Genomic DNA, 27,430 nt, shown 5'->3' with positions numbered 1-27,430 from the left:
AAATCCATGAATTTTATTTTGGCAGGTGGGAAATTAATATAGTTATTTTACTTTCAGGCTAAATTTAGGGTGATTCTTAATCAGACAAAAGTCAGACTAAATAGAGGTTTTCCACGCAAATAAATTCTGATTCTTGCTATATTCTATGCTAATAAAAGATATAGTATTTCTTATAAAGAACCCATAGTATGTAGCCTAACAAAAATAAATTTAGTTGCTACTCTCAATAAATTTATCATTAAATTAGAGCTTACCATTCCATAGTGATGTGAAATAGGAAAAGGATACTCCCAATAAAAAACGCAAGTTACTGAATTCTCCCCTCCTCCTTTTTAAAGACTCTTAACACCTAAATGTGGACATTGGTGAAATTTGAGTTACAATGACTGGTGAGTGGTTTTTTTTCCCCGTTATGGGAAGTTGTCCCCCAGCCACCAGGTCTCTCGTGCTGGTGACAGCAGCCTTTCTCCACAGGTTGGGAGAATACTGTCCGAGACTAGGATAGGCAGGGCACACTCGGTCAGCTTCCTGCTTTACGATGAATGAAAAGCAGGTGCTTTCATGGACGTATGAATGAAAAGTAGGTCCTTTTCGTGGAAGCAGTTGAAGACTTGGGCTCTTATGGTGAAACTCTAATTGTGTCTGTGTGTATGCTCACTCAGTCTTGTCCAGCCTTTAGCCACCAGGAAAGCCCCCTCATTGTGTCTATTTGCAGTGCAAGTAATTAAAAGTTGTAAACAGAGCCAAATCAACATATTGTCATACATTGAATAGTTTTAATAACTTACAGGTGTTTATTTGTAAGCATCTTTTAGCGGTTTTAATTAAGACCTCTAGGAAATAAAACAATTTAGAAACTGAATTTAACTTAATCAACGACATTATAAGATCTAATCTCCAGTTGAATGCTCTGTTGACATGATTTAAAGAAATCTAGATAACTAATCCTAGATAAATTAGTCTGGATGGCAGGGAAAAGTAATGGGTTATTGCTGTGGCCTCTGTGTTTTTGAAAGAGAGAAACCACCTGATGATGCTCTGAGATCCAGGTAGCATGTAGAAACTTGCTTCTGTGCTTTGCCTTTCTTCCCTTTGCATTCCTGTGGTCAATAATGAGTTTTAATATCAGCTAGTCAGAGTGTGCAGAGGTCAAGAAACAAGTTGATGTAAAATTTTAGTGTCAATGATTTTTCCACTAATTTAGGAAGAAACTAAAGCTAGCAATTGATTACAAAGTCCAAAGCACCCTGTGTGGTCAAAACACTTTGGGACTTTAAGAGCTGACTATTTAATCTCTTTTGGAAATGTAAATAATAATTTTAATCATTCTTCATAAAAGGTTTTAATAAGATATTTTTCCTTTTTCTTCATAGATCCCAATTTTGTTCGGACATTTCTTACAACATATAGATCCTTTTGTAAACCTCAAGAACTACTGAGTCTTATAATAGAAAGGTCTGTCATTTTAAAATGTTTAAGTTCTTTGTTCTTTTTTTAATGAGATTGAGCTAAGATTTAGAAATATTTTGAATGAGCTTTACATTTTAGTTCAAGAATACTTTAAGAAGAAAATATCTTGGAAGACCATTTGTTTTATATTACTATGTTAGCTTTGATTATTTAAATATAAAAATATTTTTTACATGGAAACTCAGTATGTGAAATTTCAAATTTATAGAATTAACCAGGTTAAAGAACTATAAAAATGTAGAATTTAGGCTCTGGAAATTGAATTTTTAATGATCTAAATGTTCTAAATAGAATTTTTTTAATATACCACATGTTGAAGAGAATGGAGTGAACAAGTACTATAATCAAGACAAGTGTTTCTAACCAAAGGGCACTCAACTTTTCAAAACTTACCATTAAAAAAGTTTATGTTAGCTTATTTAGAGTAATTACACAAGCCCAAAATTAATATCATTCCCTTACCTTTATAATCATACCTATTTTTTAGACATTGCATATATTCTTTATTCCTTATTACATTTCTAGTTTTATTTATCTTAGCAAGTATTCATTTCTTTTTAAAAAATTAGTCTTTACATTATAGATACCTCATTTGTTTTCACTGTTGTGTATATCCTTAGTAATTTTTACAGTGCTTTCTTAATTGTGCTGACTAGTGAAAAGATTTATAGTTTTCTGTTGGCATAATTTGATATAATTGATCTTTTCATTAGTTTGTTCTATTTTATGTTAGGTTTGAAATTCCAGAGCCTGAGCCAACAGAAGCTGATCGCATCGCTATAGAGAATGGGGATCAACCCTTGAGTGCAGAACTAAAGAGATTTAGAAAAGAATATATACAGCCTGTGCAGCTGCGGTAAGCATTAAAATAAATAAGTAAATAAGTCTTCGTTGAACTTTTGTTTCAGAATTAAAGTAAATAAGATCTTTCCCAAGCAAGGAGGAAGTAACATGTAAAATGAGTGAAGTAAAGAGAAGTTATCAGAAATTACTGTGTAAGTGTTAATTAAAATAGAATTTTGAAGGTGATAAGCCACTTACAAGATTAAAGTTGACCCTGGAACACCATGGGGGTTAGGGACACTGACCGTCAGCAGGGTGGAAAATCCAGTTTACAGTCAGCCCTCTGAATCCTTGGTTCTACATCCACAGATTGAACCACCTGCCTAGGGTACTACACTGTGGTATAGATTTAGTGGGGGAAAAAAAATTACACCTGGAGCCGTGCAGTTCAAACCCTGTTATTCAAGGGTCATCTGTATTTAATTTGTTGAGTTACTGTGTTTTCATTTATACCTCTCATTGTGATAAATGTTTATGTTTGAGTTCCCATATAGTTCAATTCTTCTTCTGTGTTAATACCACAGAGTATTAAATGTATGTCGGCACTGGGTAGAGCACCACTTCTATGATTTTGAAAGAGATGCAGATCTTTTGCAGCGAATGGAGGAATTTATTGGAACCGTAAGAGGTATTTTCTTTTTTTTAAGTGCCTTAGTTTTATATGTAATAAAAGTATGGTGACTATCAACTAACATCACTACTCACTGTAGTTTAGAGGTATTTATAATAATGCCAGCATAATCAACTGGAAAAGTTAAATTTTTTCATCAAATGTTTTTGACCTACAAATTGTTTAATAATGATCCTGTTGATCCAGTGAATTTTCGTTTAGTAAATCAACTTACTGATTATTTTGGACTTGGATAGAAAGAGTCTCAATTTATGCTGTTTTTACACATCTGAAAGTATGTGTACCAGAGGACAATTAGAAACTGTTGTAGTAACACCACAATGGAGGTTGACTGGGAAACAGTTAGGTAAATAGTGCATAACATACAGAGAATCAGCAGCGTTTATTGAACTGAGACCGGAGAAACAAGAGTTCTCTTCTGAACTCTTGCCATTTGTTAGATAAATGGGTGAAATAATTTTGATTCTTTAGACTTCAGTAACACGACAAGCTAAGATTGATGATCTCCAGTTCCCCTTTTATTTCTAAAAATGTCCTCGACAAACTTGTTTCTATTTCCACTGTACACTTTAAATGAGAATCGAAAAATAAGGGATTAAATAATAGTACTTTCATGCCTAGTGCAAAACAAAGCCACATGAAAAACACACAAAAGGAAGGAATCAGTCCTATGGCGCTGTTTGGTTTATAAAATGCAGTTTGTTAGGTTAACAGCTAATGTTGTATGATCCTATCATTATAAATCTTATTTGTGTAAGATATCTTTTTTGGAGAGGATTATAAAATAATATTTTCAGCTAAAGTTTAGAACAATAGAAGTGAAAATTTTCTGCAAATAAATTACTTTCTCATTTTATTTAAAAAGGATGTGGAAGAATATATACCAAACTATTAATAAATGGTTAGCCACATGAAGAAAAATGAGACTAGGATAGGAAACAGGGAAATGGTGAAGGGGAACTTCATTTTTAAATTTTGGTTGTTTGAACTTTTTATAACAAAGATATATTCAGGTATCATTTATATGATTTTAAACTTTTTTAAATAAAATATTGAGTAAAATACTTAAATGTTACTTTTCATATAATGTTATTTCAGGTAAAGCAATGAAAAAATGGGTTGAATCCATCACTAAAATAATCCAAAGGAAAAAAATTGCCAGAGACAATGGACCAGGTCATAATATTACATTTCAGAGTTCACCTCCTACGGTTGAGTGGCATATAAGCAGACCTGGGCACATCGAGACTTTTGACCTGCTCACCTTACACCCAATAGAAATTGCTCGACAACTCACTTTACTTGAATCAGATCTATATCGGTATGTAATTTGATGTTCAAGCTGAAAAATCATTTCAAATGAGTTAACTTTCAAAATGAAATCTGATTTCTGGCGTGTAGGATTATTATAAGACATAATGAGATAGTACACCAAGTGTCTTGTGAGAAGGCCTTCTGTATAGAAGACGCCTCTTCTTTTACTCCTTGATCACCTTTGCTCTAGCTGGGTTTATAGCTTCTCTCTCTATGCAGTCGCCCCTAGTTAGTGAATCTACTAAAGTCATTTGCTAACTTCGTATCCTCGGGCAACTTTGATCTTGTGTGACTTACTCCTCTGCTGCTTAGTTTCCTCAAGAGTAAATGGAGTTAATGATGGCACCTACTCCTAGAGCTGTTGTGCAAGGTTTAGAATAGTCCATATATTTATAGCACTTAGCACATTGCCCCACACAGAGTAAGGGCTCAGTGAGTGAGATAGCACCATTGTCATTATGAACTTAAGTCATAGCCATTTAACCTTTTTTAGTTTTTATACATTGATATAGCTGCTAACGGAGAAGGCAATGGCACCCCACTCCAGTACTCTTGCCTGGAAAATCCCATGGACAGAGAAGCCTGGTAGGCTGCAGTCCATGAGGTCGCTAAGAGTCGGACATGACTCAGCGACTTCACTTTCACTTTTCACTTTCATGCACTGGAGAAGGAAATGGCAACCCACTCCAGTGTTCTTGCCTGGAGAATCCCAGGGACGGGGGAGCCTCGTAGGCTGCCATCTATGGGGTCGCACAGAGTCAGACATGACTGAAGCGACTTAGCAGCAGCAGCATAGCTGCTAATCTCAAAAAACATGCCTGTTTCTAGTTTTAAATTTAGACTTTTTTGATTTCAAGCTGTTTATTTTTTTAATAACTAAATGGAAAAGGAAACTAAATGTATAGGTTTCCCACCAAAGATCATCACTATTCCCAAAATCAGTGTTAGAACCTTTTGTTTTTCTTTCCCAAGACTCCTCCTAAGAGAGTTTTTTCCCTTCCTTGGGGAGATTTATGAATTGCAGCAATTACTATACCCTCAATTATTATATCATTATTTAAAAGAATTATCCCAAACTACTTTCTTACCCTCATTTGTTAGATAATATTTATAAGTGCTGGGAAAGACACTGTGAAGAAACCCCACCCATGCCCAAAGCAAAATACTGCTCTAAAGCAATAAAAAGAGTACACAGGTACATGCATACAAAATTTTTTTAAATCAATGGAAAAAATGCAGAATTATAATGCTTTTGTTTTACCTTGTTTTCGTAAACCTTTTATCTCACTTGATAAAACAGTATACTAGAGGGAAAAGTATCATGCAGAATTATGTCTTGATGATTTTAGAGCTGTACAGCCATCAGAATTAGTTGGAAGTGTGTGGACAAAAGAAGACAAAGAAATTAATTCTCCTAATCTTCTGAAAATGATCCGGCACACCACTAATCTCACTCTGTGGTTTGAGAAGTAAGTCTTACCGATCTTCTTACTTTTGTAACAGTCAGTGATGTTATAAATTTCACTGCAGTTTTATTTCCGTGTCTCATGTGTTTGTTGTTGTTCCTCTGTTCTGCCTTTCTTTGACAGTTGGTGAATATTTTTCTAAAACAGCATTTTAAGTGTTTTTGTTGTTGTTAATGATTGCCTTTTAGGTTTGCCACATGCATCATAACAGAATTAGTTTCAGATTATACCCGAATTCCAGTGATATATAAAAATGTTACTCCTCTATAGCTCTCTTCACTACCCCCCTTTTGTGGTATTGTAACATGTACTACATATAATTAACGATGTAGATCTAGCAGTGCATTGGTATTATTTTCTTAGCCCTTCCCAGCTTTGCTCTCTTATTGGCAATGTATTTCACGTACGTTACATTTCTATGCGTTATAGACCCAACAATACATTACATACATATTATTTTATCCAGTTGTTTTTTAAAATCAGTTTTAAAAAACATTGAGGAAAAAATAGGCATTTACAGCGTTTTTTATAATTAACTAATTACCTTTAGCAGTGTTGTTTGTGTGGATTCACACTGCTGTCTGGGGTTACTTGCCTTTAGCTTGAAGAACCTAAGTTAGCACTTCTTATATGGTGGGTCTGTTAGCAACAATTCTCTTAGTTCTTGTTTATATTGAAAAATCTTTACTTTGTCTTCATTTTTGAAAAACAATACCTCTATAAGTTTAACTTTTTATTTCTTCTGCCAGTTCAAACTGACTATTGAGTCGCTCTAGTAAAATTTTTATTTTAATTATCATATTTTTCAAATCCAGAGTTTCCATTTGGTTTCTTCTGCAATTCCTGTGTTTTTTAGGACACTCCTATTGATGCACACTGTCATCAGCACCCCCCACCACTTTGCTTTTTAAATCATACTCCCCTTTAGTTCTGTGAATAAATTCAGAATGACTCCTTTGAAATCTTTTTTGTTGTTGTTGTTTAATCTGACTTATCAGATCTGTCTTACAGGCAGTTTACCATTCCCTGTTTTTTTCTCCCCCATTGAGTCTTGACATTTTAGATGTCAAAGGAGATGGGGCCCCTGGTTTTGGCTGTCTAATTGTGTCCCCCCACCCCCCACCTCTGCAAGGTTCTCTGAGGAAGCAGACTCTTGCCTCTCTTACTGAATTGTAAATTTCCTGAATAGATGTTTCTTTACTTGCTGTTTACTTTTAGGGCCATTTCTAGAGACTGCTAAAACTTATATAATTTTCACCAGTGTCCCTGAGGAGTAAGGAAGCATAACTTCTTGTCATGTCAGAAGTCCAGAATCTCAATACAGTTTTTTAATTGGAACTGGAAATAAGAGTTTTATGTACTGGCCATATTTTTTATGATCTTGACCCATGTTTTATAAGGGTGATGTGAAATTTGCACAGATCATATTGGCATTATCAGAACAAGAGACCAGTGACATAGGGAATGACTGGAGCTATAGTGTGGGTAAAGACCAGAAAGCAATTCCTAAAGAGAAATAACTCCTCTGAAAGTTCTGACTTCCTTTTATTTATTTATTTTACTTCTTAGCCTCTAAAAAGTAAAACTTTGGAGTTTGCCCTCTAAGTGTTGCTTCCTGATTTCTTCTTTATCAACTCAAATAACTATACTTCAATTGCAAAGGCTCTTTTCCATCATAATAGTTAAGTTATGTCTGTAAAGAGGAAACATAACTCATAAGACCTACAGACAGTTTCCATCTCTGTCCTATTTTTAATAGATTGCTGAGAAGGCAGCCATTTCTTTTTCTTTTCTCTTTTGTTTTTTTAATTGTGGTAAGATTTTTTTCAATGTATAAATACAATATTGTTATCTGTAGGCATAATGTTGTACAGCATATCTGTAGAACTTCTTTATCTTGTGTAAATAAGTGCTAATCAGCATGAAAATTTATACATTGATAAGCAACTCACCATTTTCCTGGTTCCCCTGGGAACCATCATTTTATTCTTTGATTCTATAAGTTGTTTTTTTTTTAGATACCTCACATACGTAGAATCATGCAATAGTTGTCCTTCTACCACTCGCTTATTTCACGTAGCATAATGTCCTCAGTGTTCATTTTTTTATTTCCTTTTTAAGACTGAATAATACTCCATTGTACATCTATTTCTTGTTTTCTTTATTCTTTCATTTGTAGATGGACATTTAGGTTGTTTCCGTATTTGGCTACTGCGAACAGTGTTGGAATGAACATGGGAGTGCTAATATCTCTTTGAGATACTGATTGCAGTAGTTTTGGATAAATACCTAGAAGCAGGATTGCTGATCACGGGAAAGTCCTATTTTCGAATATTTGTTGTTGTTGTTGAGGATCTGCCATACTGTTTTCTATAGCGACTACATCATTCTGCATTCTCACCGTTAACATTGTATAAGGGGTCCAGTTTCTGCCTTTTCAGTGGAAGAGGTTCTTGTTCACTTGCCACAGTGGTTTTTGGCCATAGATGTGCATTAGAATTGAAATCACGTCTCGAGAAACCACCCCAGACCTACCTGGTTTTTACAAAAGCTCCCCAGGTGGCCTCATTTTGTATACCTAGTTAATAGCGACTCAAATCGTTTTTTAAAAGATGTAAATATATTATACTGGTATCATGCCTTTTAAAATGTCCAGAAAAATAGTTAACCAATAGATGATATATTTATAGACATCTGGCTAATGTTTTAATGCATAAACATATTTAATTTGATAATAAGGCAAGTTTATTTTGATAATTTTGCAGTGTTTTGTTTTCATTGTGTTAGATCAGCCTCATCAGAGAATAGTGTAATCTGCAACTTTACATTTTTGTTAATATTTAATATTGGTTTATATTTATTTTTCCATATGTGTATTTTATTTTTTCTTAGATTGATTTGTTTAATATTACATTATTGAAAACCTCTGGAGAGGGGAATGGCTACTCACTCCAGTATTCTTGCCTGGACAACTCCATGGACAGAGGAGCCCAGCAGGCTGTAATATATAGGGGTGCAAAAAGTCAGACAGGACAGAACAGCCATTGAAAACCAAGTTTAAAATATTATTTTCTTTACCGATAAGTGAGTAGTAGATTAAAAATTCTCTCAGATGTTAGAAATAGAGAATAAATGCTCACTGAGGAATTCTTTTTTTGAGCATAGCTTCTTTTTACTTGGATATATATACTTTCCAAGGATTCTTGGCTTTTAAATATAAAGAGCTTTTGTTTTCATTGACTTCTTTATTCTTTCTGATTTTTAAAATTTTATGCTTAATTGTAAAAGTCACTTTTTAACATTATAGTGCTTATCTCAAGAGCTGTTCTTAGAAATGTAGCTAATTATTCCTACATATCAAAAAAATTGAGCATTGATCACTAAAATCTTACGATTAGATGAAGAATAAGAGTCAGAGAATTACAAAATTTGAGAATAAATTTCCCTAGAACACACCCACATCCTGAAGACCAGCATCCATTCAACAAAATGATAGACATTGTGCTCGTACTCACTCCTGTCTGACTCTTTGCGACCCCGTGGACTGTAGCCCACCAGGCTCCTCTGTCCATGGAATTTGCCTAGCAAGAATACTGTAGTGAGTTGCCATTTCCTACTCCAGGGGATCTTCCCCGTTCAGGGATTGAACCCGCGTCTCCCACATCTCCTGTGTTGGGAGGCAGATTCTTTACCTGCTGAGCCACCTAGGAGAACTCCAGTGCTGAGAGCAAACTCACCAAATACAGTAGGAAAAATGATTGACTGATTTGGCCTGGAAAACAAGAAGAGCAGCATGCCTGACTGAAAGCATTTCCTTCTATTCACCTACTATTTACCTGCCACCCTGCATACATACTCTCTATTGTTATACTATAGCTACCCTCCACTCCATTTTATTTGGTAAATTCTTTAAATCATACCTTTGTTGGGAAAACTACAAACATTTTAATTCACTTTTTGTCTTTGATTCCCAGATGTATTGTAGAAACTGAAAACTTAGAAGAAAGAGTAGCTGTGGTGAGTCGAATAATTGAGATTCTACAAGTGTTCCAAGAGCTCAACAACTTCAATGGTGTTCTTGAGGTTGTCAGTGCTATGAACTCATCCCCTGTTTACAGACTAGACCACACGTTTGAGGTAGGTTTGCAAAGGTGTTTTTTTAAATGAACTTCCATTCCCCATTCTAAGGATCAGGATTTTAACAATTATGATCTTTAGAGACACATCTATCTTTTCAGTAACAGCCAAAATGATGTAATTATCTAAATTTTTATTGAATTGGTGTGCTCTTTTTAAATTAGGCAACCTCATTAAAATACATTCACAGGTCCTAGCCTAAGTTAGAAAAAGATTTCAGCATCTGATTTGTAATATAATGTATAATAAAATGCTCAGATAATTGAGGAATGGCAAGATAAACTAGATTTTTCTTACATACACACACTTCTTTAAGATTGTACTAGAGTCTATGAAGACAGTCTTCTTGAAGCAGTGTTATCATTCTTAGAGTCAAACTGATACTGTTATGTTTGGGCTTTTTTACTGTAAGCCTGGCATTTTGGGGCAAAATCTGTGATTCCTTTTCTAAATTTATATTCCCTAAATATTTTTTTTTCTTGTAGCAAATACCAAGTCGCCAAAAGAAAATTTTAGAAGAAGCTCATGAACTAAGTGAAGATCACTATAAGAAATATTTGGCAAAACTCAGGTCTATTAATCCACCATGTGTGCCTTTCTTTGGTGAGCATTTCTTCTTAAATTTTTATCATGTTTCTAAGACAGTTTTTCATTAAGTGACTGAGTATACACATGTCTAATATACCAGCTGAAAATACTTAACAAATATTTAGCACCTGAATCCCCTTAGAATTTTTCTCTGTGAGGACTTTAAGATCAAGCTTAATATGTACATTCTACTTTTTATTTCCATAATGGGCAGCCATTCAGTATTGTATAATGCTTACTTCGGTTTTAATATTCATAGAAGTCTTTTTTATTGACTTTTAATAAACCAGACACTCTGCAGAAGAGGCATGACCATATTTACCCATATTTATAACCATGCTTCTTATATACAGTTTTTTTCACATGGCTAAAAATAATGTGCCTTAGGGCCCACACGTTCTTTCTACACATCAAAATTTTACCTACTCTTTTTCCCTCTCTTCTGCACAAGAGGAAAGAAAGTAGTGCCTTTTCTTTCTGTTAAGACTGAAACCTACCAACCATCTAAATCTTCTCCCTTCTGATAGGTTTCTCTCTCTTATTCCATCATTTATTTCCTGTATTTTATATCTTTAGTATCTCTTTCCAGAGAAGGCAGTGGCACCCCACTCCAGTACTCTTGCCTGGAAAATCCCATGGACGGAGGAGCCTGGTAGGGTGCAGTCCATGGGGTCGCCAAGAGTCAGACACGACTGAGCGACTTCACTTTCAGTTTTCACTTTCATGCATTGGAGAAGGAAATGGCAACCCACTCCAGTGTTCTTGCCTGGAGAATCCCAGGGATGGGGGAGCCTGGTGGGCTGCCGTCTATGGGGTCGCACAAGAGTCGGACACGACTGAAGTGACTTAGCAGCAGCAGTATCTCTTTCACACTGGTTTCTTTTCTGTGCTAGGATGTATGCTCTGGTGATTCTTCCTCTAAATACTTACAAAAATTATGACCTCAATTACATATGTGGTGTTTAATCTTTTTAGTATATGGTATATTTTCTTCTAGCCTTTCCCTTATCTCTATTTGTATATTTTCTATATAGTTTTAAGTTATACTGCATGTAACATTGTTATGTCCTGGTATTTTTTCAGTTAACATCTTTGTTCAGGCTTTCTAATAACCATTTTTGTATTTGCTTTTAATCTTTGTCCTATACATATTGTATATAGTTGTAATTGTGTGACATGTACACAGGGTTTTCTTTTTTCACTTACCATGTCCCAAATGTATGGTGTTTTTTTAGTCTTCATAATTACCATTTCTCATGGCTACATGACGTTTTTTAAAGTTGTTATGACAGTTTATTTAACCATTACCCTATGACCTGACGCGTCCGCGTGTGTTGTGTCTATCTTTTTTGCTTTCCTAAATAATGTTATAATGAATATCTTCATATTTTTGCCTATTTTTTGGATTTGAGAATATTTTCTCGAGCTGTAAAGCCAATCTAGCTAGATAATTTATATCTAGCTGGATATTTCTTGAGCTAGATATTTTTACCAATCTGCCTTTTAGTTTTTATTCTTTGAAATACAGTATTTTTTAAATTCTATAATCTGTTCATTTTCCCCATTATGATTTCTATTGTTTCTAACCTTAGGAAGTTCTTCCAGTTTAGAAATTTAATATTCAGTCATATTTTCTCCTGGCTTTATGACTTGACCTATAAAATTATATTTAACTGTTTAATCAAGTTGAAATCTCTTTTAGATATCATGAAATACTCAAATTTATTTCTCCACCAATTCTTTATTTGTTGACCCTAGTTTATTGAATAAGTTTTCTTTATTCCCATTTACATATTGTACCCCCTTCTTTAAAAAAAAATATTCCCCATTAAATTCTTTTTATATTATTTTAATTTTATTGAAGTAGAGTTGATTTACAGTGTCATGTTAGTTTCAGGTATACAGCAAAGTGATTCAGTTATATACATACACATATCATCCTTTTCTAGATCCTTTTCTCATATAGGTTATCACAGAAGGTTAAGTAGAGTTCCCTGTGCTCTACAGTAGGTCCTTGTTGCTTATCTATCATATATAGTAATGAGTACATGTTCATCCCAAGCTCCTGATTTATCCCTCCCTCCAGCATTTCCCCTTTGATAACCCTTAAGTTTGTTTTCAATATCTGTATGTCTGTTTCTGTTTTGTCAATAAGTTCATTTGTATCTTTTTTAAAATTAGGTTCCACATATGAATGATATCATATGATACCTGTCATTCTCTGTCCAACTACTTTCACTTAGTACAATAATCTCTAGGTCCGTCCCATTAACTTCTTATCCTTGTGCCCCAGTCTTAATGACTGGCACTTTATAATCCATGATTCTCATCCAGGGCAGTTTTTGCCCTCCAAGGAACATTTAGCAGTGTCTAGAGACATTTTTTTTTAATTTTTCAATATAGACAGGAATATTGCTAACATTCTTCAGTGCACAGGACAGTCCTCCACAACAAAGAAATAACCAGTTTAAAAGGTCAGCAGTACCAAGGATAAGATATCTTGCTTTAGGGAATTCCTTGGCAATCCGGTGGTTAAGACTTGGAGCTCTCACTGCCAGGGCCCCAGGGTTCAATCCCTGGTGGAAGAACTAAGATCTCAGAAGCCAAAGTAGCAGGACCAAAAAACCCCCAAAATTCTGCTTTATATTTAAAATATTGTCATATATGATAAAGTTGGCTTGTCTTTGTTTCTTCAGTAGTTTCTTTGCCAATTTTGTCTCTTTATTTTTCCAAATGAACTTGGGAATGAGGGGGTAATTCCCCAAAATACAGCTGGAATGATCAATCAATTTGGAAAGGATGTATATATATGATATTTAGTTTTTTCCTTAGGTATTTTTAATTATGAATGGTATTTATTTTTTTAATAGTCAATTTCCCTTAATTCCAGGAATTAGTCATTTCAGGAGATTTTCTAAATATGTAATCATATCTAGAATAATAATAGTGGCTCTTCCTTTGATCTTATTTGTGTTAAGCCTTATAGCATTAATAACTTCCCAAACAAAGGTTAAATGATAATAAAAATAAGAAGTTCTGTTTTAATCTCCATTTCAACAGGGATAGGTATAATTTTGCTGTTTGCTTGATTCGATGCTGTTTACTGTGTTTAGAAAATTTCTCTTTATAGTTTTCTACTGCGTTTTTATTGGCAATATACATTTACTGTTTTAAGTAATTTTCTATCTGAGAGCAAATGATTTTTCTTGTTTAACAAATTAAAATTACAAGTTTGCTAATACTGAAACTTTCTGTTTATTAACATTGAGCCTTAATTTGTTCATAGTGGAGTAATCTGTTAAATATACAAATGAATTCTATGCATTATCATTTTATTTAGGATTTTTGCATCCATCTTTGTAAATGAGATTGCTCTGTGGTTTCTCTTCTTATACTATATTTATCAGCTTTTGTTATTATGGTTATATTTACTTTGTAACAAAGGTTTAGAAGCTTTCCATATTATTTTATTCCAGGATGTCATAAAATGATCTAGCCTTTAAATTTTGAAATATTCCAACAGAAAAATCATCTGGGCCTAGAATATTTTGTATCATGTAATTCTATAATAACATTTTCATTTCTTCCCTAATTTTCTTTCTGATTCAGTTTTGTTTTGTGTTTTTGCTACACAGTTGTCTCATTTAGGTATTTTAAAGTACTAGCATTCTGTCTATTAAAATGAAACTTTTGAATTTGCTCCTGTTTGCAATATATTTTACCATTTCTATTTTTACTGTTTGTTTTACATACTGAGTTTTTCTTCAAAACAAAGCTGAAACATAATTATTCTCCCTGATTTTATAGTTTTATGTCATTCATGACTTTTTATCATTATTAATTTATTCTGTCTTCTGAGGATTTTCCCCCATAAATTATTGATAAAATTGTTGAGTTCATTTATTTTCTCTTCCTGATAAAACAATGAAGTCCATGCATTTACTTTTAAGTGTGGTAACTGGTGCCAGTTCATAAACAAAGGAACCTAAGAAGGACCTTAGGTCTGATGTTTATTTCATTCAACCTGTCTACAAATGTTTCTTGAGTACCTAAGTATCAGGAACTATGTCAGGTGCTTAGAAAAAAATGAAATATACGTAGTCATTCAGTACACTTGCTAAACTTATAATCGTGCTATTCGTGATATCCTGTGGTCCCTGTTACTAGATTTTTCCCCTCTATTAAGAGGGTCAAGGGTAGTATCTACCTGACACTTAATTTCTTTATCGTCTTATCAGAATTTGTTACTCAGTTTTTTTTGGCTGGCACTGCTCTATTTACAGAAAGATAAAAATCAGGCAGTTTCTCCTTCCAAGGTTACACCAGGCTACGGGTCTACATCCCAATTTTTCTCCATACACTAAAAGGTTCTACTCACAGATAGAATGCATATATATGGGCAGACTAACATTTCCTCTCAGGTAATAGGATGCGTGGTAGATTCCTACCTCAACCAAGTCTCACCTCTCTAAACAAAATTCTAAGCCCACAGCCTCGGCTCTGCTCTTCCTTTTACACAGCTTTGATTTTGTGTCCTACCCCTGTTTCTGGTTGGTTTGCTTCCTCTTCACTCTTGCTTTCCTGCCATTTTAGAATTGACTATATGTCTCTTATATCCTGCTCTAGTTTGCAAATGCTTTCATTTCTGTTCTGAAATAATGTGCTGCGTTTATTCATTCAGACACATCAGTTGAATGCCTGTATGTGCCAGAACCAGGACTAGGTGTTGAGAATAGAGGGACAAGTAAAACAGTCTTATCCTCAATAAGCTCCCTTGAAAGAGCAGGAAAATAAGTTACAGTGCTGTGTAGTAAATATACCACTATTGTAGAAACATGTAAGTCAGAGCATCAACAAAGTGTTGTGGGAACCCTGAGCAGCCACTTTTTCCCAGAAACCTCACCCCTCTTCATTATTTGTCATAATGCTCTGCTTTTCCCCTCCCTACAACAGCTGACTTCAGAGCAGGTATGTAAAATGATGTTTGTTTGTTTTTTTTTTTAAATTAAGCCTTAACAGTTTATAATATTCAGGTCATATATATATATATGTGCAGTACATTTTCTATCATATATGTGTGTATACATATATATAAACAAACATGCATGCTTAAACATTTTTTACTGATAGTTTATGATCAACAAAATCTAAATACCATGTCTCAAATCATTTGTTCTCCTTTTAACTAGCAATTTATTTGTCATAATTTCCAAATTTTATTCTGGACTGTCTCAGAATGCTACTTATAAGCATTTTCACAACTTAATTCAAGTATACTTTTAACACCTACAATATCCCATAACTTCTTATCTGCATGTTCCCCAGGTCAGTCATTATACCATCACCCAGTCAGACCCTCAAGCACAAAGTTGAGAGTCTTCATTCTCACTGTGCCAACCTCTGCCCAAACCAGTTAACCAGTTCTTGTGGGTTCTACCTCTTAAATATTTATGCAGTCCACTCTATCCCTGTGGACCCTCATTATCTCACCGAGGACTACTGAGCTTCCTCCTTCTAGTATTAACTCTTTCTTAACTCCAGAGAAATCGTTCTAGAATGTAAAGATGCTTTAATCTCCTAATTACCTAGTGAATAAAACCTAAGCTCTTTAATAAAAAAAAGGGGGTCTCTTCCTGACCCACAAACTCTTCACAATTGGGCCATCAATTTGTGGCTAGTATGGAGTATGGAAAGTTAATTTTGGCTGTCATTAATCATGTGTACTGTCATGGACGTTTGTCAGACTGAACACTGAGCTAAGTGGATCATGCAACTTAGCATAGTGCGTGCTAACTCACTTCATTCGTGTCCAACTCTTTGTGAACCCATGGACTGTAGCCTGCCAGGCTCCTCTGTCCATGGGATTCTCCAGGCATGAATACTGGAGTGACTTAGTGTGAAGGAGAATATAACTGACTGCAAGTAAAGGAGGCAGTGATAGGAGATATGAAAAATAAAAGAGCCTGGACTTATTAGAATGCATAGTCGTGCTGAGAAATAACCAAGTAACCAATACACTTAATAACTGAATACTTTCTAGAACCAGACAAGCACTGATATCTATCATATTTCATTATTGCTAACTTGTTCACTATTGGTTGTGAGTCATTTAATCTTTCGAAGAAGATAGCCAAAAATTCTAGTATTTAAAAGTTTTGCTTCAGGAATTCGCTGGTGGTCCAGTAGTTAGGACTCTGCTGCCCTCACAGCGAAGGACCTGAATTCTATCCCTGGTCAGGGAACTAGAATCCCACAAGCCATGCAGTTCCTCTACCATAAACTCATTTAGAACCACTTATCTCTGATTAGAACGTAAGTGCCTGTTACTTTGTTCATTCTTCTCATCCAGTACATAACGTATAGCTGTGGAGAAGGGATTAGAACTACTAACCTCTTGTCTATGCCTGTCCTCATTTCCTGCCCCTCTTCCTCCACCCCACACACCAAACCCCTAAAGTCTAGCCAATTCTGAGTATGCCTTCCAGCTTCACTACAGACCAATGTCTTCAAACTTAATGGCTGCTTTGCTTAGAACACCCCGCTATCTTACTCTACTTATTAAGCTTCTGTTCATTTTTTGAGACTTACTTTAAACATATTTTGATCAGTGATGCCTTTTTCTCTAACAAAAGCTCAAGGCAGAGTTAGGCACACCTTGTTTGTGTTCTCATAGCATCTTATGCATTAGTACTCATTAATATAGCACTTACCAAATCGTACTGTAGTAGCCCACATTCAAAGCTCTGAACTCCTTAGGGAGGAACTGTGTATCTTGTTCATCTTTGTATCTGCAGTACCTAAAGCAGTGCTTGGCATACAGCAGAGACTCAGTACATGTGTACTGAGTGAATGAACTCATATTCACACACTTTTCCCCCCCCACGCATCATAGTACTTGAGAGGAAAAGGCAGACATAAGAGGATAGGGTAAGAAGAGCAACAACAGCATCAACAATCACAACCATAGATAATTAAGCATCTGCTTTTGTCAGGCCCTATTCTAAGTCTGTAGATAAATTAACTCATAATGTTTCACACAGCAACCCTGCTATCCTCATTTCCCAGATGAGTAAACCAAGGCACACAGAGGTTAAGCAACTTGTACAAGATTACAAAAACAGAAAGCAGCAGAGCTGGCTCTAGAAAGCAGCAGAGCTGGCTCCAGAACCTTTATGCTAGAACAGAAAGGAACTAAAAAGCCTGCTTTTCTGTTCATTCTCCTCCTCATCCATTGCACAGCCTGCAGTGATGCGGAAATAGGAACTCTACCTGGTTACCATAACTCTAGAAGTACTGAAGACCAGAATATACATAAATTATATGTAGTCCTGTACTTGATAGGATTGCAGATCATTTCACATTTTCATGAGTAAGCCTATCCAAACAGTACCACCTCTGAATTACAAATCCTAATAACCTCTTGAGGGCCCCAAGAGATAATTATGCAGAAAATATGATCCTCTGAATTTAACATTTTCCTCTTTTGCGAAAAATATGTGTCAAATGATGGGTTATTCTTAAAAGTTCCATTAACAAAACCATGACATTATTGTTGGGAGATGGAAAATTGATTATTCTTCTTGTAAATCTATTAATTTTCTTAAACTTGGTCTTCCTTTCTCTTGATATTTACTTAGCCTGTTTTTTTTCATAGAGTGGAAATTTGTGCTTTAATTCTTGGGTTATGATGATTGAGATGGTACGGTGTAATATAATTACTGAAAAAGAAAAAAACTAGCCTTTTCCATTTTTATCCTTGAAATAATTTCATTATATCTTCCAGGAATTTATCTCACTAATATCTTGAAAACAGAAGAAGGCAACCCTGAGGTCCTAAAACGGCATGGAAAAGAGCTTATAAACTTTAGCAAAAGGAGGAAAGTAGCAGAAATAACAGGCGAGATCCAGCAGTACCAAAATCAGCCTTACTGTTTACGAGTAGAGTCAGATATCAAAGTAAGTTGAATTCTTTGAGGATACATATTTCTGATTAAGTTTATAACCACCTGATAAGAGTCAGGTTTATTTCATAGAAGAGAAAAAGGAAAATAAAACTTTAAATAATTCCAGTTTTGTGTTAAAATGTTTTGTTATTTTCATGACTTTTAAATTGAATGTAAATTATTTAACAATAATAATTCTTTGCATTTATTTTAGAGGTTTTTTGAAAACTTGAATCCAATGGGAAATAGCATGGAAAAAGAATTTACGGATTATCTTTTCAACAAATCCCTAGAAATAGAACCACGAAACCCTAAGCCTCTTCCAAGATTTGTAAGCATTCATATTATTTCCTTTACATTTAAATATTTTTTGCGGTTGTTATCTACATCTATCTGGTGGTTTATAGTTTTCTATAAAGGCATTCAGGGATGAAGTGCATGTGTAATGGATAAAAATAATGAATAAGTCCTTAATAAATACACTCAGGATTAGTCCACTTAGTTCCAAGTAAATGAACACTAACATTAATGTGAATAAAATTAATTTTATTTTTTTATAAAATTAATTTATAAAATTATTATTTCTTCTTCTTCAAGTTTTAGTTTTGTTTTGACAAAGAAAAATGTTATTCATTATTTATTTTAAGGGCAGGAAATTTGACTGATTTATATCGATTCACTTATAGTAAATATATGTACTTACAACTTTTTTGAAAGTAATGACATGAGAATTTAACTATAAATCATTACCTATAAAAATAACAGGTTTGGCAAAAGATACTTTTTGGAGGGGGAAACAAAATTTACATTCTTTCCTATTACTTGTAAGTGCCTGACCAAATTTATATCCAGTATCATCATTTCACTGTTCTGAATATAATCTCTCTTATTCATAAGAAAGTCAGGAATCAAGAAGAAACATAAATGGCTTCTAAGTAACCAAGATAAATCTCATAATGTCTGTGAACTAAAGCTTAATGAAGTTACTCTATAAGAAAATTTCTCAAGGCCTAAAACAATTTCAAAAGACAGATTAAAAACAGAAAATTGAAACTAGCTATATAGTCTGCTCCAGTGAAATACACTGACATCGAGAAACAATCACTCTGTAAGAAAAAAAATGTCATAAAACTAGCATAAACAGGTGAGAACTCAAGCAATTTAATCCATTTGTAAATAGCATTTACAAAATGCATTTGTAAATAATCCTGATGGCATCACTGTATTACCGCATAGTCAGATACCTGAATGCAGAGTTCCAAAGAATAGCAAGGAGAGATAAGAAAGCCTTCCTCAGCGATCAATGCAAAGAAATAGAGGAAAACAACAGAATGGGAAAGACTAGAGATCTCTTCGAGAAAATTAGAGATACTGAGGGAACATTTCATGCAAAGATGGGCTCAATAAAGGACATAAATGGTATGGACCTAACAGAAGCAGAAGATATTAAGAAGAGGTGGCAAGAATACACAGAGAACTGTACAAAAAAGATCTTCACGACCCAGATAATCACGATGGTGTGATCACTCACCTAGAGCCAGACATCCTGGAATGTGAAATCAAGTGGGCCTTAGAAAACATCACTACAAACAAAGCTAGTGGAGGTTATGGAACTCCATTTGAGCTGTTTCAAATCCTGATAGATGATGCTGTGAAAGTGCTGCACTCAATATGCCAGCAAATTGGGAAAACTCAGCAGTGGCCACAGGACTGGAAAAGGTCAGTTTTCATTCCAATCCCAAAGAAAGGCAATGCCAAAGAATGCTCAAACTACCACACAATTGCAGTCATCTCACATGCTAGTAAAGTAATGCTCAAAGTTCTCTAAGCCAGGCTTTAGCAATATGTGAACCATGAACTTCCAGATGTTCAAGCTGGTTTTAGAAAAGGCAGAGCAACCAGAGATCAAATTGCCAACATCTGCTGGATCATGGAAAAAGCAAGAGAGTTCCAGAAAAACATCTATTTCTGTTTTATTGACTATGCCAAAGCCTTGACTGTGTGGATCACAATAAACTGAAAACTTCTTCAAGAGATGGGAATACCAGACCACCTGACCTGCTTCTTGAGAAACCTATATGCAGGTCAGGAAGCGACAGTTAGAACTGGACATGGAACAACACACTGGTTCCAAATAGGAAAAGGAGTATGTCAGGGCTGTATGTTGTCACCCTGCTTATTTAACTTCTATGCAGAGTACATCATGAGAAACGCTGGGCTGGAAGAAGCACAAGCTGGAATCAAGATTGCCAGGAGAAATATCAATAACCTCAGATATGCAGATGACACCACCCTTATGGCAGAAAGCGAAGAGGAACTCAAAAGCCTCTTGATGAAAGTGAAAGAGGAGAGTGAAAAATTTGGCTTAAAGCTCAACGTTCAGAAAACTAAGATCATGGCATCCGGTCCCATCACTTCATGGGAAATAGATGGGGAAACAGTGGAAACAGTGTCAGACTTTATTTTTTTGGGCTCCAGAATCACTGCAGATGGTGATTGCAGCCATGAAATTAAAAGATGTTTACTCCTTGGAAGGAAAGTTATGACCAACCTAGATAGCATATTGAAAAGCAGAGACATTACTTTGCCAACAAAGGTCCGTCTAGTCAAGGCTATGGTTTTTCCAGTGGTCATGTATGAATGTGAGAGTTGGACTGTGAAGAAAGCTGAGTGCTGAAGAATTGATGCTTTTGAACTGTGGTGTTGGAGAAGACTCTTGAGAGTCCCTTGGACTGCAAGGAGATCCAACGAGTCCGTCCTAAAGGAGATCATTCCTGGGTGTTCATTGGAAGGACTGATGCTGAAGCTGAAACTCCAATACTTTGGCCACTTCATGCAAAGAGTTGACTCATTGGAAAAGACTCTGATGCTGGGAGGGATTGGGGGCAGGAGGAGAAGGGGACGACAGAGGATGAGATGGCAGGATGGCATTACCGACTCGATGGACATGAGTTTGAATGAACTCCAGGAGTTGGTGATGGACAGGGAAGCCTGGCGTGCTGTGATTCATGGGGTTGCAAAGAGTCGGACACGACTGAGTGACTGAACTGAACTGAACTGAAGGTATCATAGTTTAAAACAACGGTCTTGGCTTTCATCCCAAGATTAAATTAGTTTCACACAGTCCATTTTAAAAGCCAGAGAAATGTTCACTGTATCTTAGAAAGATTTCCATCAGAAATATTGAAATAACAAATACTCTGGTATTTATAGGATTAAAATTCAGTTATTTAAAGAAATTCATTCCCTACTAATTTAGATAGCCAAGGCTTTATGGAAATGGGGTGTTAACTCTTTAACTTGAATACTTTGATTTGAATCAGTATTAGTGGTTTATGGTTTTCCTGGATATTAATCGAATTTTACCAGGCATTTATAGAACCTTCTTTTCCATTAACGGTGTTGTAAGTATTGTGTTTCTTTTGATATGTCTACAGCCAAAAAAATACAACTATCCCCTAAAATCTCCTGGTGTTCGTCCATCAAACCCAAGACCAGGTACTATGAGACATCCCACACCTCTGCAGCAAGAGCCAAGGAAAATTAGTTATAGTAGGATCCCTGAAAGTGAAACAGAAAGTACAGCATCTGCACCAAATTCTCCAAGGACACCGTTAACACCTCCTCCTGCTTCTGGTGCTTCTAGTACCACAGATGTTTGCAGCGTATTTGATTCTGATCATTCAAGCCCTTTTCACTCAAGTAGGTGTTCAAGTTTTAAGTGCTTTGAGTAACTGTTAGTATTATATGTACTAGAAGTAAAAAAGAATCTGTGTGTGTGTATATATATATATATATATATTTTTTTTTTGGTAAATTTGTAGATAAACCACATATCATTTCCAAATATATTATTATAAAAGTATAAAATAAATTAGAACAGGGCTCTTTAAATGTATTACACTTTACTGATAGGCCTGGTAATTAAATTGGTAATTGAAATTTCATTTGAGCATTTGTTTTCAATTGGCAAATTTGAAAATGCCTCTCTGACTTCCAGAGGAAAGGAAGATAACTGCTAAAACTGCATGGACTAATCAATCTGATGCTTTAAATGTTTCCTCCAAAATTACATTTGAAACTGCTCACTACATGATTTCTTTCTGACCAAATCCTGTAGTTTCTAATTTTACAGTGTATCAAAGTCACACTTCTACTTAACCCTTGTTCAGTCAACAGCATCCTATATGGTGCCTAATAAACTCCTGTGCTTTCAAGCCCAGCCATACAACTCTCACAGATTTGTCACTGTCGCTCATCCTTTCCTATTTATAAATCAGTGCTGTCCAATAGAAATACTTATACTATGAGCCCCATATGTGACTTTTAAATGTTCCTTCTACATTTTTAAAATGCAAAAATTAAGTGAAATTAATTTCGATAATATATTTTATTTAACCCAGTATATTACAAAATATTGTCATTTAAACATGAAATCAGTATAAAAATTTACTGAGATATTTCACAGTCTCAGTTTTTGTCCTAAATCTTCAAAATGCAATATGTATTTTATACTTAACGTAGATCTCAATTTGGACTAGCCACATTCAAGCACTTAATAAGCACATGTGGCTAATGGATACCAAACTGTACAGCCCAGCCTAGCCCTTTGAGAGGCTACCTTCACTGTTGCCATTAATTTTTAAAATCAATTTCATATTGAGCTTTAAAGCTCTACTGAGATCTCAGAACCTTTTTTCATTTATTCATTATTAAATCAGAATTTGAATGCAGTTGCTTTTAACCCTTTCACAACCACTTCCACATGCTCTTTCCACTGGCTGTCTTAGCTCATGGTAGAGTTCAAGTTCTCCCCTAATATTAGACGTAATAGGATCCAATACTGAGAGGCATCCTGACACTGTTGGGGAGGTAGTTAAGCACTGGCATAGTACTCCTAACTCCTAGTTTGTCATCTCAGTCTGCTAGTGAGCCTTCTGATTTTAGATAAAACAGTTTTTTGGTGCCTTCTGTGGATTAAACTAGACTTTTTGATTTTTTCCAACTCAGAAATCTGTTTAAAAAAAAAATTACTCTATGGAGTTCTACTATTTTGAGATTTGGTCCAGAATACTACTTATTTATTCCTGTGTTGAATATATATTTATAGTTGTCCATCAGTTTGTCTTATCTTTTCTACCACATAAACTGTGTTTGTTTTAAGAATTACTACATCTTGGCTTTATTTGGCTACTGAAGATTACGAAGTCATGTTATGTTACTAGTAGGCTGTCAGATATTTTTAATAAGTTCAAGTAAAACCAGGTAAAATATTACTGTTTCCCCAACTCGCCAACCTCCTAAATTAAGTAATAAAATAAAACCAGCACTTTTTACAGTATACCTGACTTAAAATTATTATTTATTATGACCCATTTAACTGTTTGAAGAGGTTTTTTCCTCGAGCAGATGGCTATGGTCTGTGTTACAAAGATTCCCACATGAATGAATTATTGAAATCCCATGAAAGCCATCGACTGCAAATTCTGTTTTTCTTATTTAAGTAGCTAAAAATTAAAGATGTGGCGAAACAGGAGATACTTATTTCATTCCCTACTCGTGCTAAATCTTTAAATGATTAGTCAAACAGGGGAAAAGAGTCATTTTGGAATGCAGTGCTCTGGATCATTGTTTTCTCATATGTGGCAGTGGAATAATATTAACTTAAAGTAGCTGGACAAGCGAAACCACTGTAGCAGGAATTAGGCTTCGTCATCTTATTCCTGAGGATTTTTTCAGTTTCTCTTTCTTTGTGATAAAAGGAAACCCCTGTTACTATTCCTTTTGTCCTTAGTAAAAATTGAAAATAACAGATTTTGAAATTAAGAAAGCCAGTATAATACAAAACCATCTGTAAGCTCAGGTAACCCCCTCCTTAAAGCTCATTTATGGATATTAAAGGTCCTTATCTGCTTTTGACCCCACTCTGCTTAACAGATCTGCTAGTGTTAATGGGGGGAGGGCCCAGTGGTCACCAGCACATCCAACTTGATACTCATTGTGTTGCCACTACAGCGAATACCTACTTCCTTGCTGTCCTCAGGGCCTGGCAGGAGAGAGCTGCTGTACCTACATTTTTAAGTCATCTGGACATGTTCCACTCAGTACGGAGAGGTAGAAAGGCATTGCAAAGCAAAGACACTGCTTAAGGTTTTCAAAAGGCGAAATTTGACTAGAATTTTTTGATCAGTTATACTAGTTGTTTTGCTTTTTTTTAGTTTTTTCCCCCAAAATAATTTACTTTAAAAACAAAGATTAATTTCTTCAGCCAATATCTGTCAATATCTCATTTCTTGCTAAATAAGCTTGGACACATCTTCTCTGGTAAGGCTTGCAATCTTACTGAGAGATTAAAAAAAATAATCATAATAAAAGAAACTCATAGTTAAATGCTTAGCCAGGCAGGGTTAAATGCTTTGATTCTGTTTGTACTATGATTTTTTTTCATCTCTCAGTAAGATTGCAGAGACGATGTATAGTTTTAGTTTACTGACAAAATGCTAAATGAGTGAAGATATAAATGCAATAGAAATTCACACAAAGATGACCACAGAATGGGCAGGAATGGTCACAGAAAACTTGGTGGTGAACACAGAGAGGAAAGGAAACTGGCCACCTACCTAGTGCTGCTATACATATGCTCACATTCAGAGCCCTGCTCCACACCTTGCCCTCACCAGGTCCATCTCTCAGGTGATGATGACAGTGGCCGGGAAAAGGCGAAAGACCACCAGCTTTGTATCTGTGGCTCTAGCATGGAGAGAGGAGGATGAAGTGCTCTTGATACATTGCTGTTGAAGGTTGCGATGATAAAAGGGAGCCATGGGTCTGGCCTGGTCTGTGTGCTAGACATGAGCTTTACCCCATCCCTTAGTAGGGAAAACTTTAACAAGAAAAGATATATTTTAAGCTGGAATGCAAAGCTTTTCTTTGTAGCAGGTTGTTGTAGGTGACTAGTTTCTGATCTCATACATTTGCATTTAATAGGCTTTTATGAATTTAAGAAATTATCCATGATTTATATAATTTTTTTCTATATGAAAATGATTATTTTTATTCTCAGAATGACTCAATTATAAATTGGAGGTTATCGTCCAACAGTGGTTTCAACCCTGACTTAAAGTTATAATCCCCTGGAGAGCTTTAAAAAAATACCTATATGCTCAGTCCATGCTTGTACTAGAGCAGCACTGGCATGTGGGCATCAGTATTTTTAAAAACCTTCCAGCAGGGCCTAACATGCAGCCACAATGGAGAAATCACTGATCTGTTGTCTGGGATTTGTACTTAACCAGCGGATGCTACTTTTTGATTAACTGGATTTCAGCCCTAAGTCACTGTCAATACATTTGTTCAGTACCTAGCTGACAAGAATTCCTAGTATATATTTCTTGAGATATATAATGTATAATTCTGAAAGAATTTTTTATAGCATTTTCCAGGCAGTAAGACTAAGCAATTAGTTTGAAGTGACAAATCAGAAAAGTGCCCCAAGTTTACACATAAATCTAAGCCTTTGCTGTATATACATTAGCCCAAAGCCCAGCCTACAACTGTGTGCACAAGTATGTGTGTGTAGGTGTAATCATTCTTTCTAAAAGCCTACAGTTGGTAGCTGTCATTAGCTTATGTTTTGATTTTACTCCTATATTGCACTAAGTATATGACCATGTTCTCGATTCTTATCCCCAAAAAGCATACTTATTTCCTTCCCCAAAAAGTGGAAAATACATAAGTAGTAAGCACTGGAGCAGATACTCCCTTTAAATCCCTGTTATGTTACTGAAGAGAATCTCATTTGTAGTGAAGAGAATCTTTGACACAGCAGCAGCATTATTTAATGTCAAAAGTATAAAAGTGAATTTTAATCTTTTGAGAGATAACTTATTAGAATTCGCTGGATTGCTACCCTCAGTAACCATAGCCTCCAAATAAATATCAGTATATATGGAAAGGAGGTAGTAGGTTAAGTTATTTGAAATCAGGGCTGTCTGGGAAACAAAAACACTGTATCTATATAAGGAGTCAAATTGCCGACTGAACCTAGGACATAAATTATACTTGTTCTGACCAAAGAAGCTAGAAAAAGCAACAGCCCTAATCAAAATGAGAGAGAGAAACCTGAATTAATCAGCTCAGTCTCATGCTAGAGTTATGGCTTTAGCCTCTTAGATATGATCTGTTCAGAATGTTGGTAATGTGAGGCGGTGTAACCTAAACGACTGTATTGATTTAGAACCAGTATAGATCCTCTAGCTTTTGTCTCAGTTTTTCTACTTAAATGCTCTCAGGGCTTTGCATTTTATAATTTTCAATTTTTTTCTTAAAAGAATTAGTATTGTTGAAATTAGATATTCAAAAATTATCAGTTTCCTGTATAAATAATGTGTCTAAGCACCAAAAATGTTTAATGATATTTTAAGTGTTTAAAAATATAGAAGGGGAAAAGCTACATCACTTGCAGCTTGTTGTAATATCCCAAGCTGTAGTTATTTTGTGATGAACACATGCCCCAAGAACATTTTCTAAGGTATATATATATTAATAATAATAATAATGGTATTTTTGTAATATAAATTCATTATTTACTACTTATTTTCACAAGTTTGGGTTTTCAAAATTATCCTTAGTGAATGACATATTTCTGTATGTCCAACTGAATTCTTTGCTCAAATTGGGTTTATACATTTTTTGGAAGTCTTCCATTGAAATAGAAGGATATTGTAGTTTTCTCATGAATGCTTTTTCATTTAATTATTATGATATCAAGTAGTGAATCTAAAACAAATCTTCGAAATTCCTAATGATATTAATGCAATTTAATTCTTTTTCTCAAAAGTAATAATGAGCTTTTGCTAAACTGTTCTATCATTCTTTAAAACTAGAATGACAGAAATAACATTTCTATTATAAATAAATTTTTACAGATGAATTGAATATATTTATGAAAGAAAAAAATCTACTTTTTCTTGTTTCCTTTCACAGGCAGCGATACCGTCTTTATCCAAGTTACACTGCCCCATGGCCCAAGTTAGTAT

At 35.0% G+C, this 27,430-nt stretch overlaps 1 protein-coding gene across 3 annotated transcripts in view; it reads left to right on the top strand.

The window, feature by feature from the left end:
• Positions 1-27,430, top strand: part of SOS1 (SOS Ras/Rac guanine nucleotide exchange factor 1) — a 131,147-nt gene that overhangs the window by 96,091 nt on the left and 7,626 nt on the right. For 2 of the 3 annotated variants that reach the window (XM_005212709.5, XM_002691241.7), the window contains 11 exons: positions 1,374-1,455; positions 2,204-2,326; positions 2,838-2,941; positions 4,043-4,265; positions 5,608-5,727; positions 9,699-9,861; positions 10,347-10,464; positions 18,233-18,405; positions 18,607-18,723; positions 21,830-22,094; positions 27,378-27,422. In XM_005212709.5, coding sequence (XP_005212766.1) covers positions 1,374-1,455; positions 2,204-2,326; positions 2,838-2,941; positions 4,043-4,265; positions 5,608-5,727; positions 9,699-9,861; positions 10,347-10,464; positions 18,233-18,405; positions 18,607-18,723; positions 21,830-22,094; positions 27,378-27,422 — 1,533 coding nt within the window. The remainder of the gene's footprint in view (positions 1-1,373; positions 1,456-2,203; positions 2,327-2,837; positions 2,942-4,042; positions 4,266-5,607; positions 5,728-9,698; positions 9,862-10,346; positions 10,465-18,232; positions 18,406-18,606; positions 18,724-21,829; positions 22,095-27,377; positions 27,423-27,430) is intronic. The other variant, XM_005212708.5, reaches the window with a different exon arrangement.

This window comes from Bos taurus, chromosome 11, assembly GCF_002263795.3.
Source record: "Bos taurus isolate L1 Dominette 01449 registration number 42190680 breed Hereford chromosome 11, ARS-UCD2.0, whole genome shotgun sequence".
Taxonomy (NCBI): domain Eukaryota; kingdom Metazoa; phylum Chordata; class Mammalia; order Artiodactyla; family Bovidae; genus Bos; species Bos taurus.
This window is presented reverse-complemented; position numbering and strand designations above follow the sequence as displayed.